This window comes from Pterocles gutturalis, unplaced genomic scaffold (assembly GCF_000699245.1).
Source record: "Pterocles gutturalis isolate BGI_N339 unplaced genomic scaffold, ASM69924v1 scaffold7386, whole genome shotgun sequence".
Classification (NCBI taxonomy): Eukaryota; Metazoa; Chordata; class Aves; order Pterocliformes; family Pteroclidae; genus Pterocles; species Pterocles gutturalis.
In genome coordinates, this window is record NW_010100228.1 from 17,096 (window position 1) to 34,976 (window position 17,881).

General features: G+C 38.2%; 1 protein-coding gene across 2 annotated transcripts in view; it reads right to left on the reverse strand.

The window, feature by feature from the left end:
* SYTL2 (synaptotagmin-like 2) overlaps nt 1-17,881 on the reverse strand; it is a 40,273-nt gene that overhangs the window by 9,289 nt on the left and 13,103 nt on the right. Inside the window, exons 3-9 of one of the 2 annotated variants that reach the window (XM_010078887.1) lie at nt 16,612-16,750; nt 10,295-10,367; nt 9,602-9,701; nt 7,689-8,570; nt 7,006-7,077; nt 1,875-1,973; nt 832-885 (exon numbers count right to left, since the gene is read on the reverse strand). In XM_010078887.1, coding sequence (XP_010077189.1) covers nt 832-885; nt 1,875-1,973; nt 7,006-7,077; nt 7,689-8,570; nt 9,602-9,701; nt 10,295-10,367; nt 16,612-16,750 — 1,419 coding nt within the window. Of the gene's footprint in view, nt 1-831; nt 886-1,874; nt 1,974-7,005; nt 7,078-7,671; nt 8,571-9,601; nt 9,702-10,294; nt 10,368-16,611; nt 16,751-17,881 lie in introns of both variants that reach the window. The other variant, XM_010078879.1, reaches the window with a different exon arrangement.

Here is a 17,881-nt window from a genome sequence, read left to right on the forward strand (position 1 = left end):
CGTTAATTCACTGGACTTGCCATGCATCCTATTATCCTATGATCATCCTGTTTATACTATACGCCACAAATATACAAAATGCTTTAAAGCGTCTAAAACATGTCAACAAATGCAACTGCACACAACTGGTTTTTTATATCTGTAGTGTTCCGATGCAGTAAATAAAGAATTGTGTGTTATGTTCCACCATGTTAGATGTTATTTGATGGTTTTCTGTTGTGTTCATCTTGACATGTTCTTGGAACAGGTTTGCTTTTAGTTTACTAATATTCAGAATTTCTAAAGGCACACAGAAAAAAATTAACAGTGAGGCATTTGTAATGCACTAATGGATTGATGATATCAACAGTAGCTGATCTATCAGTTCATCTGCTACTTAGAGTAATTCTACTTTGCTGGATTGAGACAGGGATTATAAGAGAGGTTATTTTCAACTGATGTATTCTGAAGGGTGTTGTGCATGAACAAATGTCATCTTGCATCTTACAATGTAACAGATGAAGAAACAAATTCAATATCTACAGAGGCCAACTCTTTCAACTGAGCTAATGTTCAAAGCTCTCAGTGATTTCAGTAACTGTTTCATAGGCTGAAACCAAAAGGCCAAAATAATACACTGGTAGGTAGCACAGAATTTCTAGATATAGCAGGACATAAGTATATTCCTTAAGAATAAAACAACACAAGAAAGTTCTACAAAGCATTTAAGTCATGCTGAAATTAATGAAATCTAAGAACACAACACAATTCTTGGTTTCAAAACTCCTTCACTAGCAAACAGAAGCTATTGAAAAAACAATAAGGTTCCACGCAGACACAAAAGATATTTACCATCTTCAGCACTAAGAGCTAATTCTTCCTTTGGATTATTTATTTTTCTTTTATCTGTGCAGGAAAAAAAGTAACACACCATTAGAAATTTTGCTGTTCAGTGTGATAAAATGGATGGCAGTGGTAATCAGAGAATTAAGAGTAACGAAGACCAAAAAAACCCAAACAAACCAGCAGAGCCACAGGAACGGTTAAATTCAAGAGATGCTTTCTACTTCACACACTACTTCAAGCCTACATCCAAGCAGCAGTCTCTGGTTGACAGTTCCTATCAGTGTGCTGTTGCAACAATGTTAGTGCATACCTAAAACCTGGAAACTAGTTAGAAGCAAGCAATAGCGTAAGTGGTGTTAGAAGAGTAACTTGCCAACAACAGCCAACATCTTTCAAAATTTACACCTCCACACTTTGGTTTACAAACACAGGTTCAGTTTATGTCTTCTCCATCAGACATGAGATAAGCATGAAAACACTGGGGGGGCAGAGTGAAGGGAGACAGGAATAATAATTTAAAAAAATAATCTTAGGAGGTGACAGAGGGAAGTCAAGAATGAATTCTAAGTAGAATCTTGTCTCACTGTAGTCTTAAAGTGAGTTTGGTATATTAACTGCTAGAGTACACAGATGAAACACTACTAAACTAAGGCAATTTTTTCATACTTCCACTGTGTACTAATTTGACTCAAGCAAGCACACAGGAGACAATGGCAATTGTTGCTCATTACTGATTTGGGTAGTTGTCAATACTTTCACTATTGAAAACATCCTAGCTATCCAATAAACAGTTCATCACTGATCAACACAATGCATTTTTTGAAGATGTCTGCTTCATAGACCAATTTTGCTTCAAAATTAACACAAAGAACTGTAAACTAAACCTTTTGAGAAAAAAAAAAAAAAACAGTTTTACAGTACAAACTCCATACTGCTTATTGAGAAGCAAAGACAAAAAAACTATTTGGCAAAGCTGTATGGAAGGACAGCGTGAATACGGTTAAGCCAAACTGGGGGTCATGGCAGACACACACAAGCATTGTGCTCACTTGAGGTGGCTGATGGAATGTCCTCTAGACTTTTGGAAGGTACTTTCCTATCTGCACTCCTTTTCAAAGCCATCAAAACAGGGTTTAAGTCTTCTGAACCTGTTACAAGACAAAACACATGAACACTGCACACACAAACACGTAATTTTAAGCAAGTCGCTAAAAAACCACTGATTTCTCATGAGAATCTATTTGGACCTTTAGCAAAGACACTAAACATTCAATAAAAATACAAAACAAATTCAAAATAAATGTCTAATTTTAAGTGTCCATTTGCTCCCTAAATTCTCTCAGCCATCACTAGGGAGAGGCAGGTTGCTTTCCCCTGCATAGGTATCACAGTCTGTACTGACTAATAAGAGGGTTTAGGGAGTACTAATTGTCTTAACTGTCTAAGAACAACACAGGATAAACTCAGACTTTAGCCATTTTGTAATCATCCTGTTATGAATCACCATAAAAAGTTAATAGCTTTAGTTTTCCCTTCTGCGTAAATTTGTGTGTTATATTTTTCCCCAGTGAAAATCACTTTGTTTCAATACTCCAGTAACAGCCACATAAAACCTAAATGAGGAGAGATTTGGATCCCTGAAATTATGGGTTGTCTCCAAGGGCAGAATCAAGGCAGACCTAGGTCCTTCAGAAACCTTTAAGTCCCTCATGCCTTGCCCTACCTCACTTTCCTCTCTATCAGCCAGTCAACCAGGCCTTACAGACAGCAACACTGTAATTATGGGTAAAACCAAATTATGTTCCACTTTTCATCATTTGTCTCGAGTTTTCACTGACTTCCATTGGAATCTCAATTTCAAAACAGGATCAAGAGTAAGTTAGGGTGCACTGCAAACTTCGCATCTTTCTCAGATACTCCAGGTAAAGAAAACATTCCCAGTCTCAGGAGCAAATTAAAAAGGTTAAATTATCTCCTCTACTTAAGCTCTTCGATGATGATCATACCTTATACATTGACCAGAGCTGCCATTCAACCAATGAGAATCCTGGTAAATAGACCACTTCATTTCTCTGGCCACTTTCTAGTGTGACAGGCAGCAAGGCTAAATTAAATAGCACAGAGGACTGGTCTGGTCTTTATATCCAGCCATTCCACTGATAAATATTTACCTTTGAAGGCTAACTGGTCAAACTGAAGAATGAACTCAGCCACTGATAATTTATTTTTCCCTCTCTTAATCCAGGCTATTTAAAATAAATATCAGGTGTTGAGTGTTACAGTATTATCAATTTGAAGGTGGTATCACAGGGGAGGAAGAAAAGGGTAAACCATGAAGACTGATGCAATTGATTCACGCTGCTAAACTCCCCTGCCGAAAAGGCTTTCCCAAATATAGTATGTGTTTGTGAAGCGCTTTCCAATTAAAGGACTTAATTAGCTCTTCCCATAGTTCCCAAATATCCAAAGCATTCAATTAAGAAATAAGTATCAGACAGACTATTTCAAGCTGGCTACCAAAAAAATTGTAGCCATATTTAACAACCCAGCACCATGAATTTTAGAAATCAAATGGCTCACGAATTGAGCTTCTGGTTCCAGAGTGGGAATCAGAGTTTTCATTTGAAAACTTGGATCCCAAATTTGAGCTGTCCCCTTCCTCTTCATCATTATCCTCATCCTGAGACACTAGGCAGTGTTGAGTTCCTTCTGGCTGGAGGAAGTCGCTCTCATCTTTAAGTGGTGTGCTTGCTCTCCTGAATTTCCACAGCGCTTTAAATTCTGAATTATTTCCAGAGACATCCAAGGATGTGCTTTCATCTCTCCTTCCTCTTTTGTTTATCTTAAATGGCTTGATTGCAATCATACTGGTCTCTCCTTCCAAGGAAGAAAGATCATCTGGAGCTATGTTTCTCTTTTCTGTTTTATTAATAGCTCCATTTCTTTTAGGAAGATCAGAAGCTTCAACTTCACTTCCTGCAAGATCATTTACTGAAGTTTTGATATTTTGTTCTGGAGGTCCCTCTTTGATAGCTCTCTTCATCTGTGTATGATAGCTGCCTAAAGCATTATATGGCTGTGACATCATCATTAACAGAGTCTCTTTTTGTGATGGAAACATATGATATCCAAACTTTTCTTCTTTATGCAACTTTTCAGATACTGGAGATGAAATTTCAGACGCTTCCTGAAGAAGCTTTTCTAAAGAAATATTGAATTCACTGAATTTTGCAATATTTGAAACAGAAGTTTTTTCTATTGTTTCACGTATTTCTTGAGGATGATCTCTCTCTTGTTGAAGTGGAGTGTGCATACTTTGACTAGTATATATTTTACTTTGCATTTTCTCATCCATATTTTTCAGCAGAGAGGCTGGTGTTTCAGAGACCTCTTTCGGTAGCTTCTGCAAATTAACATCAGACACCCCATATTCAGCGCTGGGCAGTGCAGATCTTTCTGTGGTCTCACCACTTTTCTGCAGAAACTCACCGTCATGCTGATAGGTGATGCTTTTAATTCCCATCTCGGCAGTTCTCTGTCGTGTGCTATCAGCACGCTTTGGTTTAGGAGGTGGCATTTCAGAGGCCTCCTTCAGCAGCTTCTCTAAAGCCAAATTCAAGCCACTGACCTTGGATGGGACAATGTACTTTTCTACAGTCTCACAGACTTCCTGCAGCAGGTCTCCATTGTGCTCATAGGTCATGCTTTTAACTTCCATCTCAGCACTTCTCTGTACTGTGCCAATGGCACGTTTTGGTTTAGGTGGTGGCATTTCAGAGGCCTCCTTCAGCAGCTTCTCTAAAGCAGAACTCACGCTACTGACCTTGGATGGTGCAATGGACTTTTCTATGGTCTCATCAATTTCCTGTGACAACTCTTCATCATGCTGATAGGTGATGCTTTTAATTCCCATCTCAGCAGTTCTCTGTCCTGTGCTATCAGCACGCTTTCGTTTAGGAGGTGGTGTTTCAGAGGCCTCCTTCAGCAGCTTCTCTAAAGCAGAACTCAAGCCACTGACCTTGGATGGGACAATGGACTTTTCTACAGTCTCATTGACCTCTTCAGGCTGACCAGTACCTTCTTGCCATGTTGATTCTCTGCTACAATTAGTTTGTGATATACAGTTTGTGTCATGAGATGTTTTCAGTCCAACCCTTCTGTACTCAGGAGGTTGAGATACAAAGGTTTCTCTGAGCAGGTTCTGCAAACCAGCTTGAGGCCTCTGAGACTCCTCAAGAGCGTCATCTTTGTCTGCTGCCTGATGTCGTAGACAGAAAGGTTCAAATTCCCTAAACAGTTTCCTGAGACTTTTTTGGGTTTCATGCTCATCTGTTGGTGATACATTCACTTTTCCTGGGTTTTTGCTTATTTCTTCTTTTTGATCAGCAGCAGAAATGTCATGGCTCTGTTCTACTGTCCTTTCAGAGACCTCACACTGATTTGCATGAAATGTCCCTTTCAAAATGTTTTCTTTTAGGTTCAACCTAGATGACATCTCAGAGGCTTCCTTTTCTAACTTCTTCAGGCCCAATTTAAATATATCAAGCTCAGCTTTAGGTAGAACCACCTTATCCACAGTCTCTGCAACTTCCTCTTTAGGAAGACTGATATCTAATGGAGTACTCTTGTCCCCTTTTTCTGTAGGTAAACATAGCAAATCATCTCCTGCTCTCTCCTTTACAGCACTTTTATCACCAGGTGACTGGAGCAACTGCAAGGAAACATGATGTTCCTTTGATGAAACAATACCTTCTTCTACACACTTTTTAAATTCTTGCTCTGGAAGATCCATCTTTTTCTGGAGTTTTGAGATAACTGGTTTTCTGTCCAGCTGGACAGAGTCTGTATTTTTTGTGTGTGTCACACTGAGACCTTTCAGGGTAGATCCTAAAGGCAGTTCACATACTGCAGAATCTAGTTTCTTGTTCTTTGCTTTCTCTGATGTTTGTGTTTCTTGTTGAATTAATTCTTGCTCACTTACATTATCTCTGCCTTTATCTTCCTTTGATTTTCTTTCATAGGTTATTGAACTAGTATTACCTGGCAAAGAAACATGTCCCCTATCAATGCTACTCTGTAATTTAACTCCAGTATCCCAGAAGTTTCTCAAACTCTGGAACTGTGAAGGATCTGAAATTTGATTCCTGGACTTTTCATTCATTTTTTCTTTTAAAGAAAAAACCTGGAATCTGGGCTTCTGTTGAGAATGAGCAGCAACTTCTCTTTTAAGTGCTTCTTTCTCATTTTTGTCTTTGCTTTCTGGGGAAGCTGAAGTGGCACCAACACTTGGCTGCAAGTTACTGGCTTTTGGCTGTTCTGTATATTCATGAACTTCACCATTAGATGGAAGCTTTTCAACTGCATGGCCTGGTCCAAACTCAGAAGAGTTTTGATGTTCATTTCTTGCAGCCTGGCTTGCATAACTTAGTTCAGCACTTAACATATTCTTGCTTTGATAATCCAATGCACTAGGTAGACGCACTGCAGTTGGTTTTATTTTGTCACTTTCTCTGAGACCTTTCAATGAACCGCCATCTGACACATTAGTACTGATACTAATTTCTTTCTCTCCATGACTGGTGACAGTTTTATCCCTTTCCCAGAATGCTCTGATTTCCCTTATTCTTCTTTTTTCTTGTATTGCCTTCTCCGATTCACATTTCTGAGCTGGTTGCTTGTATTCTCGATTTTCCAAGAGATTTGATTTTTGATTTTGTTGCTTGATTTCTTGACCACATTCTTTTTCTTCAACACTTGTACAGTCAAATTCAGTTAGTGATTTGTCATTTTGCTCCTCATTCTCTTCCCCTTCCTTAGGTTTCATCCTCTCATTTATCAACTGTATATCTTCTGAAATGAATGATGTAAGTGAAATACTGTTCTGTTGTTTAGTCTTTCCAAATGGTAACTCTTCTGTAACTTCTGTTTTTCCACCCACGCTAGGTCCACTGTGCTTTGTAGGAAAAACTGCTGTTCTGGTTGAGAAGTCCACTTCCTCTTCGGCTTCCCTGTCTTGGGATCTATCTGATACATGTTTCCTATCTTCAGTATCAGAACTTCTTTTAAACCAATCTAAAACTTTTGACACAGATTCATTGACCTCTTTCCTGAGTTCATCAGCATGTTTGTCAGGCTTCAAAGTGGTTTTAGCATCTTGCTCCTCAACAAGATCAGGCTTACCTTGTTGAAGACTCGTAGAATTGATATTTGACACCTCGTGTGCTTCAGTCTTAGCAGAAAGCTGATATGCACCTACAACATAAACAAACTTACCAGAGTTAGGAATCAGATACATGACCCTACAAATGTTCAATCTACCTTGAAAAATCTCTGATTTTTTTTTTTTTTTCAACTGTTATCAGGGAAAAGAGTTCTGTCCTTGGGTTTCTGGAAAGAACCATACTGCAGGCAATAGGGTGAAAAATAAATTCCTGGACTGAGATATCCTATTGGAAGATTAATCATATTACTTTTGAGGGTGCAAGCAGATAAGATTGGTTTTCCTAATTCTAAAGCAAATGGCTATACTGAAGCAAGGGCTGGGCAGGGATGGGGACAATCCAGCATATTTGTGTTTAGTCCCATGAGCAAATCCCCATGTCGCAACTGGATTACTACCAAGGACAGTCAACAGGCTCTGATCTGATTGTTAATTCTTAAGAATACCAACAGAGTATCACCTAAAACATATTGACTACAGTAGAGCATTAAAATACAAAAAAAAAAAATTTAGAATTTAATTCTGCAGTTATGTTGCACATTCCTACTCTGTTTCCTGGTTGTTAATTCTTAGATACAAGTGATTTAAACATTAATGAGTATGTACTATCGCATTCTGGTTTTCACTCCTATTAATCTCTTACCAGTGAGGTTTTTGCGTGACTTTGACTCATGGCTGAAGAACTGGTTGCCTTTCTTTTCATGTGCCTCATCAACGCTCAGTTCATTATTGCTATTTGGCAGGATATTGCTGGAGGTCTTCTGTGGAGTTTCAAGTTTCTTAGGAGTAACTATCTTTGTCTGCAAGGTTTCATTAACCAGGAAGACTGACCTACTAGTGTCACACAGACCAGATGCTGACATATCGTCTTGTAAGCCATCTATCGTTTTTACCTGTAAAGCTGATGAACCGGTTCCCAAAGGCTTTACAGCAGAAATCTGCTTATTCCCAAATGCATCTGGTCTAATAGCATTATTTCCACTACTCTTGATTTGGTCAGATTCTAACAAATCAAACTCTCCTTTTTCTCTACCACGGTGTAGCCGTGGTCTTTGCAGAGGTTCTCCTTTACCTGTGCTAGAAGAGAACCTCACTTGTTTTAGTTTTTCCAGTGAAATTTGTGTGGAGTCTTCCACTTCTTCTGCAAGAGAGTTCTTCTCAGCTTTCCCTTCAAAAATAGTTGCAGCAGGAAGGCCATTCTTTTTCTGAACATCTAACATCTGACTAACTCGAACCTCTGAGTCAGTGGAACTTGAACTTGAACTGCGCTTCAGAATACCCCTGGGCAGTGTACCAATGCCATTAATCCCCTCAGTCCGTTTGGCTGGTTTTGGAACAAAGTCTTCTCCTTGTAACACAGGATCTGCTGCTTTGTGAATTAATTTTCTAGCTTTTGGGACAGGACGCTTAACTAGTTCTTTCTGTGATTCATCAGGAGGTTCTACAGAAGGCTTCTCATGTTTCTCTGTTTCATCATTTGGTACATTTGGTTCAGGCTGGCTCTCTTCTGAGAGTGACAAAAATTCTGTAAGACATACAGAGAAGAAATCACAAGATTACATGATGTTCATCTGCATAAACAGAGGGGTACGACACAGTGCAGACCTAGATTGGTGATTGCATTGACTTATTGAAAACACCTGCAGTAAAACACAGGAGGAAATTCAACATAGGTGTTGATTTTATTTGTATGGAACAGGATGTTTTAACAAATGAAAATCCTGCAGCTATTTCTTATTCTAGAAATATTAACTATCTGATGATTCCAAAGAACCATCAAAGCACACCAAATTTTCCTGCAAGGGACAAACTCTGCAGGGAAGGGCAGCTTTTGAATGTGCATACACAACTTCAGATTCAGAAGATAAACAACAACATGTATAAATGGAAACAGGCTATTTCCACATTCATATGGAACAAGGTAAAATGCAGAAGAGATCTCCCAGTAGGGAGATTAATTTTTTTTTTTTATTCCTACTGTGCAAGTCTGCCTTTTTCCTGTTGGCAAGCTTCATAACAGAGACAGGGGAGTGATTTCCACACAGGAGCCTGTAAATTACAACTTCAAATGCCTGTACTGTGATGTATGATCACTCATCTACTTGCTTCAGAGAATACTCCAGGAAAAGGAGTATTCAAAAATAAACAGGACTGAGAAAACAAAGGAAAAAATTAAGATCAAAGAGAGTTAGGCTTCTTCTGTTCTGCCAATAGCAGCAATGACTGGAAAGTCAGAAAAACAGCTATGCCAAATTCAAGGAAATTTCTCTGTTCTGTTAACAGCAGTTCAGGACAAACAGCCCTCTCAGATGGAGTGCTTAATGCTGACCAGAACGATGAGTAAAAGAAAGGAAGTAAACCCCATTTACTCACATAAACAGCCATTTCCTGAGTATATACACATTTTACATGGGGTTTAAAATGAACTAGTTGATAACGCCAAGTAGTTAAGATAAAACAGGTTTTGATACATTACAAAAAGAAGCAACAGAAGTAAAAACAATTTCCATATAAGGCACTAAGAAATTCAGTCATATGCTAAATAAGTATATTTACCTTTCTTAGATAGCTGAGGTAGAATGGCTGGGCTGTTTTCTGATTCCCCACTGTTCAAACTATCACCTGATGCAGTGGAATTAAATGGATTTCTCCTTTGCTAAAAAAGGAGTGAACACTATAATTGCAGTCAAATTGTTATATCAGTACAGTCTTGACAAAATAACTGAAAGTGGAGTGATTTCCTCTGTCTCACTACCCTGTCAGCAAAGAATCTGGAAGCATGCCTCTTAAATTGGATACATGACAAAAAAAACCCCTAAACAGTATCAACCAGGGAGCTATCAGAAGTGCTAGTGATAGCCTCATCCTGTTCTTTTTGAAATCACCCGGACAGAAGAGATAAGGCACCACTTAAAGACACTTGAAAATCTCAAGCTGTTGCAAGTTAAATAATTTTATCTCTATTTCTGTGACTTTAGAGATATTAGAACACAGGAAGACAATTATTTTCAGTGGCTGAAGTGATTTGAAACAATGTCAAGCAGAGAGCCACTGATTATAGCTGTGACAGCACTTTAGCACTGAACTTCTAGGGGTTTCCATTATCTCCCTCCAAAACAAACAAAAAAAGACTCGCTTTTTCCAACTTATTATTTTTCTTCCCCAAGTCTTTAATTATCTTTACCACTGAAGAAAAAAACTACACAAAATGTGAAATATAACCTCTGCTATATTAAATACTAATCATACCTTTACTGGTGAGACTCCTGCCTTCATAGGTCTTTCCTCTGGTTTGTCTAACACAGAGGTTATTGTTTTAGAACTGCAAAGAAAAAGCACAGAACAGCTTTAGCAAACAGAACATTACCTTAAGCTTCTTACAGAAAGCAAAAGAGCTTCCTTTATACATACTTGAATATACTTGGTACCTAAAGTTTTACATTTAGCCCATTCACATCAGATTTAGAAGCAAACCTTCTCCTTTCCATAGCATGGGGATATTCTTGCTACTTTGTTTCCTTGCAAAAATTTCTTTGTGTGTTAAAGAATTCAACAAAACTTATATTTGGCACTACAGGAACAACCTTTCTGCTATGTTTTAGATTTTTGAGCAAGCTTTACATAAATGTCGCCACTCTCCAAACAATATCAGTGTTGTCCTACATTCATACTTCTAGGACTAAAATCAAAGCAGAGGGAAGTGCCAAAATGTGATAAAAACAGAGATTTGCAAAGTGTCCAAGTTAGATAAATCATCTGCACTATAGCAAAGATGTGACATAGCACAGACAACAACAGATCCCCTCAGAGGTACAGCTTATAAATTTATTCTTTCAATTAAGGTCTATAATATCTGTGGTTTGATAGAGTAAGTGAAGTAAGTTATTCTTTGTGAACCTGATTAAGTATATCCCAAATAAGGAGAAATGAAAACAGCTAGAAGAGACAGCTCTGGTATTACATCAAGAAATATTTCTTCTATTTGCAGAATGATGCAAGGGTTGGTTTTTTTCCCCAAATCAATCAGATTTTTATAATTTGAGTTTATCTAAACATCTCCGATATGAAAATGCATTTGTTTTTTGAAGATGGAAATTAGACGTGGATTTAAATATATATAACACATATAAATATATATATGTGGTTTTCATACAACAATCACATTCAGTATCTTAATTTTATATAGAAAATGCTGGCATTAACCAACTTACATGCTTATGATTTTGGACATGGGGGGAGACAGTACAAGGCAGGAAAAAAGAATATTCTCCAAGTAGGAAATATGACCTCAGACTAGGAAGGAAAGCGACTCCTACATTTTTTTTTCCAGTGTAGATGTACAAGGAGAGTCAGATACTGAATATTTCTTCGGTCAAGAATCTCTGCCATGAGTGAAAACACTTTCAGATATTGATTGGCAAGTAAGTGAGCCACAAGGCAATGCTTTTGAGGGGAGATGTGGTATCTTAGAATAAGAAAACAGCTCCCAGCTCTCATCAATTTCCAGGTCCAAACAGGAGCTCCCTCCTCACATGGACAGAGATCTCTCCAGTCAGGTAACTGGCAACAGTTCTGCCCTGCTGAGGAGAGAACAACTTTCTCATCTTCTCCAGGACACAGTACAATTAACCTCAAAGTTTAGAAAGAAAGTCTGGTAGCCACCCTTGAAAGGCTACCAGGCTCTGGACTGCTAAGTGTGCCTGAGAAGTGACATCACTCACACTTTACAAATGGAAAAACATAATTACTGAGAAGATAAGATGACACAGTAATAAGCAGTCTGAACATAAGGCTAGGAAAAACATACCAGATGTAATCTGAGCTACAAACTTTTACATCGCTTCCTTACTCTTTTGGTTCAACACTACCTTTAAGAAATGCATAGTGATACCATGCATAGTGATACAGACTTAAGGTATGAGCTGATCTTGTAATGGAAACTATCTCAGGGGCGAAAAAAATAAAGTGTTCTTATATTTCAGCACTAACTGCGGCAGTCTCTTATATGCATACACCAGGTACAACACATTATTATTGTTCTTTTTATTCTTCTCTGATCCTAAATAACAAAAAAACAATATAGTTCTCAAAGACCTCAATATTGCAACTTTTAATTTATTTTCAAAAAAATATCGTTCCACATTACAGGTTGGTGTTTTTTTGGTTTTTTTTTTTTAAAAAAAAGTACCAGAACCAAGGTTAAAGTCTGAAAATACACATATTTAAAGAAACTTTGTTCTACTGAACTGGAGTTTGTGTTCTTGCTTTTATAAGCACTTGGGTTTGTGTTTTTGTTTTTATGAGCACCTGTGTGCTCCTGCACATTGTGTTTCATCTACATCTACTACCCAACAGGACAAATGAGGGTTTTTTTCATTTAAGATCTAGGTCATGAATGCTTCAACCCTTCCCTCATTTTAAACAAGGAAAATACTGTTATGTACCCTGGGCTGCAAGGAACTGATAAGACATTCTTCAGTCTGCAGTTTTTATAGATGAGGAGGTAATGTTTTAAGTCTCACTGAACACACACACACACAATCCCACAATATTTTAATGCAATGCCACATCAGACTTACCATAGAATTGCACACACACACAATCCCACAATATTTTAGTGCAATGCCACATCAGACTTACCATAGAATAATTAAAGAGTTGTCAACTTGGCATTACATACTGAAAAACCTACTCTAAAGAAAACATAAGGTAGAGAAAAAACACACACCCAGGATCCTATAACTAAATTTCACAACAAAGGGTCTGAAAAAATGAGTTTACCCTTAACCCATACAGTTGGGAGAACTGAACAGTTCCCAGATGTGCTGCATTCACAAGGCTAATCTGACAGTGTATGAAGCCAACGTGATAAACATACGTGCACTAAAAAATTCCTGCACAGCAATTCAGCAAATGAAGGCCCAAACTCCACACAGCCTGGACAGGAACCAAGAGGCAACAAGGTCCTAGGCAGGAGAAAAGCTGGAGAAAGAAGTTATAGATTTGCAGGCATTGTCAATGAAGTCTACTCAGAAATGGCCTCCCATTCAAAGAAATAAGCTTTCCTGGGCTCATCCTGAAACAGTGCTCCATAAAAATGTCCTTATCTAGGTATCCCAGCACCCCTATTATTCCTGAAATGTTACATGGATTTTAAGAATTGGGACCCCTTGTGCAAATTTTCACCTTACAGAACTCCGGGACCCACACTTGTCACCTGTTCAATGTAGGTCAAGAATATTTTCTAGCCTAGGAAGAAAACAACCTACAAATCATAATTTGAAGCATAAAAACCCCTTAACATTGCCCATTTTTAAGATTCTGCATATAGACAGATGGTTTCTCTGAACAGAGGTAATACTGACAGGCTGAGTCACCCTATGAAAACTCATTTTGTGCAAGGTTACGCCTTCAAAGGCACTTCACACACCTGGCCTGTAAAGGCTCTGGTATGCAAGAAAAGTACCACAGTGATATAACACCCAATAAAAACATTGTTCATAGCTTCATTACTGAATTTAGATATTTGGGGTGTGAGGATGAAGATCACTATGCTAATTTTAAGAATATAGTAGTGGGCTGATTTCTGTTCCACCTAATACAGCAGCACCCTGACTCAACAGCAGTTGAACTGGCCCCAGGGCTAGATTTGACCCTCAGCAGTTTACAAACACAGATCTTCCAGAACTGAACTTTCTTCATGTTCAGTAAAAATTATTTTGGTTTAAGAATAGGATCCAGAACAAAAAGGAGGTCTGGGTAATTTGTTAACGCATATCTGCTGGTCCCAATCATCAGCTGTTCAGTTTGTGCAAAGCCTGCAAGGCAGTGCTGGTCTGAAGCCCACTCTTAAGAGTAAGGGGAAAAAAAACCCAAAATCCAAAGCTCCCACAAACCTACCCTTAAAGTAAGACTTGAAAATGTTCCAAGTGCCTGAACCACATGTAGCATTTGGACACTAGAAGCTCTTAGTCATTTTATGCAATCCCAAACTCCAGAATGATACTTTCTTTCATCCTCTTTGTTGAGATGATTACATTGCAAGAGGAAGAGTCAATGGAAATTAATTCCTTGCAGCTCTGCTATCCAAAAAACTAAATTGTAGTATCTAGGCTTCCCCTTCCCACCCCAACCGGTAGGGTTATTGCTCTCCCAGCATTGTGTTTCTCAATTCCTGATCAGCTCATCCCATTAGAGACAGGCCCACAGCCACGTCAGATCAGTTTCTTTCAAAGTCCAGTATCAAGAGAACACGAAGGAGGAGTATTTTAAAAACTTATGGCACCTCCTGTGATTTCCCACATGCCATGTTGTGTAGACTAATCTCAATCCTAGTGAAATAAACCCACACTGAAATTGTAAGCAATGAGTTGCACATATTCCTGCCACGTTTGCCTGCTTCAGCTTTTCATATTTTAGAAGCCAATAATCTGAGACACCTAATCAAGTGTTTACACAAAGTAAACACAAGTAAGTGTCCAACCCACATATTACAAATCCCTTTCAACTGTCTCATAAATCCTGGGCTCTGTGAGCTTGCTTTAGCAGGAAGATCTTGGACTATTGGTGAGAGTACAAGCACATATGAACAAGGCATACAGACTGATTAATTTCTAGCACATTTTGGAGCAAAGGGCTGGAGTGGGTCCTGGACAATAATTATCAAGCTTCACATGGGTGTGACCTGAAACAAGTCATCAAATCACCTCAAGTTAAAGACCACAATCAAGCTGGTCATATTCCAAACACATTGTCTACATGTTCTTAAACCCTCGTAATATTTTTGAAGACTTTGTCCTGGCAGTTTATGAGATGTAGTACTCCATTAATCACACAATTTGTGGAACTGTAATGGTAAGAATAACATTATAAGGCTGTACTTCTTTTAAACTATTATCATCTTTTCCTGTTGTGCAAGATGACATGCAAAATATTCTAAAGGATATATTAAGCAGCATGTCTTGTGCTGTCCATAAAGAAATCACTCCGTAACAACCTACTGAAGGTAAGAGCCACCTGTAAAGAGACTCCATTCAGTAACAACTAACTCTGTTGACATTATCAGCCAACTTGTGAGTTCTTTCTGTGATAAGCAACCTTTATCAGCCTTATTGTACAACCTTTTTTTTTTTTTTTTTTGGCAAAGTCTGTAACAAAGCAGTTTATTTGACCTTTTTCAGTGTGATTTCAGATGTGGATAAGACCCATACTCCTCTGAGCTCACTGATAATGACATGTAAAGGATAAGAAAGGCCATTAATGCAAGCCAGAGTTAAGACTTACACCAACCTTTGGTGCCATTCACTGTGAGTGTGCATGCTCAGTTTGCAGACCACGGAAGCGAAAGATGGAACTGCTACTAGATATTCTATGAATGCATAGTAGGAGACAAGCCTTGCTGCAAAGAAAAAACAGGTGATAGACAGAGAAGGGCTTAGAAGACAGACAAGAAAGTGAAGGGTTACAGAGCTGATCAATGGCACAACCAGAAGTAAAAAAGTCAACCTAAGAAGCAACACCAGCTCTTACCTTACTCTGTTTGCTAAAAACACAAACAGCTATCTGTGTTACACCTTGGTTCTTGTTTCCTCAATGGTGTGGAGGCTTCTGGCCATGTAAAGACATTGCATTTCCACCTGCTGTGACCCTGTCTAGGAGATCAGCACTTTACTTTTCCAATGCAGGCTTTTTGAAAGCTTTTCACTCAACCAATACCTACTACACATAGGTATGCTACAGAGAAGACATGTCTCTCTCAGAAATCGACTCAGGATATTCCAAAGCAAAAACGAGCCATTTGGGATATTTACAGACTTGAGATAGAGTGATTTAATACAAAATCATCTGTAGTTCAGAGACTATTTATCATCTAGCTTTCCTGCAACTTCTGTAGCCATTCAGGCATACCCAAGCTGGCCATCTTGCCTTACTCTGAATGGAAGCTTCTCCCTTCCAGAAAGACATTTATCTTTCTTGGTAGAATCTGACTTATTTTCCTCAAGTATCTAAAGATTCTGATTCTTTCCACCTGAAATATGTTTGGTCTCCTTAAAAAAGTCTCAGATATCTTGAACTGTGCACCAAAAAAATCTGGAAAATTCTAAAGAGCAATTTCTCAGTCTCAGTCTCTGATTCTTCCATATGATCCAAGCTTAAAATTCAGCCTGGTCTCATTAAGTGACTGAATTAAGAGATGCAGAAGTCATTATCCCCTTATTACTAACTGTAGAGGACTTACCATGCCCAGCCACTCTAACCAAAAAATCCTGGTCTCACTTCTGGGAGCCAGACTAAATTGTGATATAAGAACAAGTGTGGGACCATTGACAACTCTATCCTTGAAGAGGTAAGCTGAAGATTGTTCTGCATTAGAATGCAGAACAATTAACAATACATGACTATGATTTGTCAACTTTTCACATGCAGATTCCTTGGGTGATTCTGAGGAAACATTTGATGACCTCTGAAATAAGGGACAAGCACAAGATTTTGGATAGAACTTGCAGCTCACAAGTTTCACCAGTCCTGATATATACATACTAAGTGTGATGAAACAGACAGCTTACCTTGAACTAGACTTCAATTGCTGTTGTTCTTCTTGATGTTCCACAATACCATGTAGTTCTGGTGGCACAAAGACTTCTTTATTAACATTGCTCACCCAGCTGTTCTTTGCTTTGTTTGATTTGTTCTGACTCACTTCAGCTAAAACACCAAACAAGAATATTGTTGTCTCCCATATGTTCATACAGGATTTCTTATGAAGGAAATACAAGTATTTGCATTCAGTCCTACAGCTGTTTCAAAAGCCCATTATACTTGAATTGTCTACAGAAGCAGACGTAGTGCCTTCTGAAGAATTTTTTTTAACGCTACTAGAAATGTCACATACTGCTCTGAAAACTTCACTCTACTTACTCCAGGTACATCTGCTCTGACCTTGAAATAATCCCAAATGGAGAAATTTCCTACAACAACCCTGGTAAAGACTGACCCTGTAGTTCTTGCAGCTAGATAAACATTGAAAAAAATCAACCTTGGTGTCCTGAGGAAACAAAAACAAACCATAGGAAACTGAAAACATGGTGAAGTTCAGTTAATCAAGTCAATTATTCCCTTCCTAGAGCAGTAAATTGGAAGTTGGTCATAAAACTCCAATTTAAGCAGGTAGCTAATGCTTTATGGATAGAATGACCTCAAGAAGTTAAGAAGATTAATACAAAAAAACCAAACAAACAAAAAGCCACACCTCTTTCAGCAAAAGCACATAGATTTTTGGGGTGGGACAAAATCCTACTCTGGTAACCCCCTTCAGAATCAAAACATTAGTTTACGCTGTTTCCTCTACTCTTTTTGTAATTTTCCAACAGTTTAGAAATGAATTTCTTAGTGTGCAAAAATAAGCAAGGTTTTTTCTTCTCACATTTGCTATCCATAACTGCAAGAAAAAATATCTTGACATCTAATGAGTCACTGAAACCAAGAAATTGCACATAGTTCTGAATATATCTGCATGCCCCTTTGTCAAGTAATAAGATTGGGAGTAATTAACATTCCTTTAAAATAATGTGGCTTTAAGTACTTTCCTTTAAGCTATAAATTACTGTAAAATTTATCTGGAACTTTATGGCTGATTTTCATTTCCTTTAAGTCCAAAACCAGACAAAACCACAAACACACCACACTAACCACCTGAGATTTTTTGCATTTTCTGTTTCAGGCTGTTTCTTGTTGACTTAAAAACCCAAAACCATCACACAGCAACCTCAGACTGACTGAACTGCCATTATCTGAATTAATCCCTGTGAATACAGGATTTAAGAAGGTGTAACATTG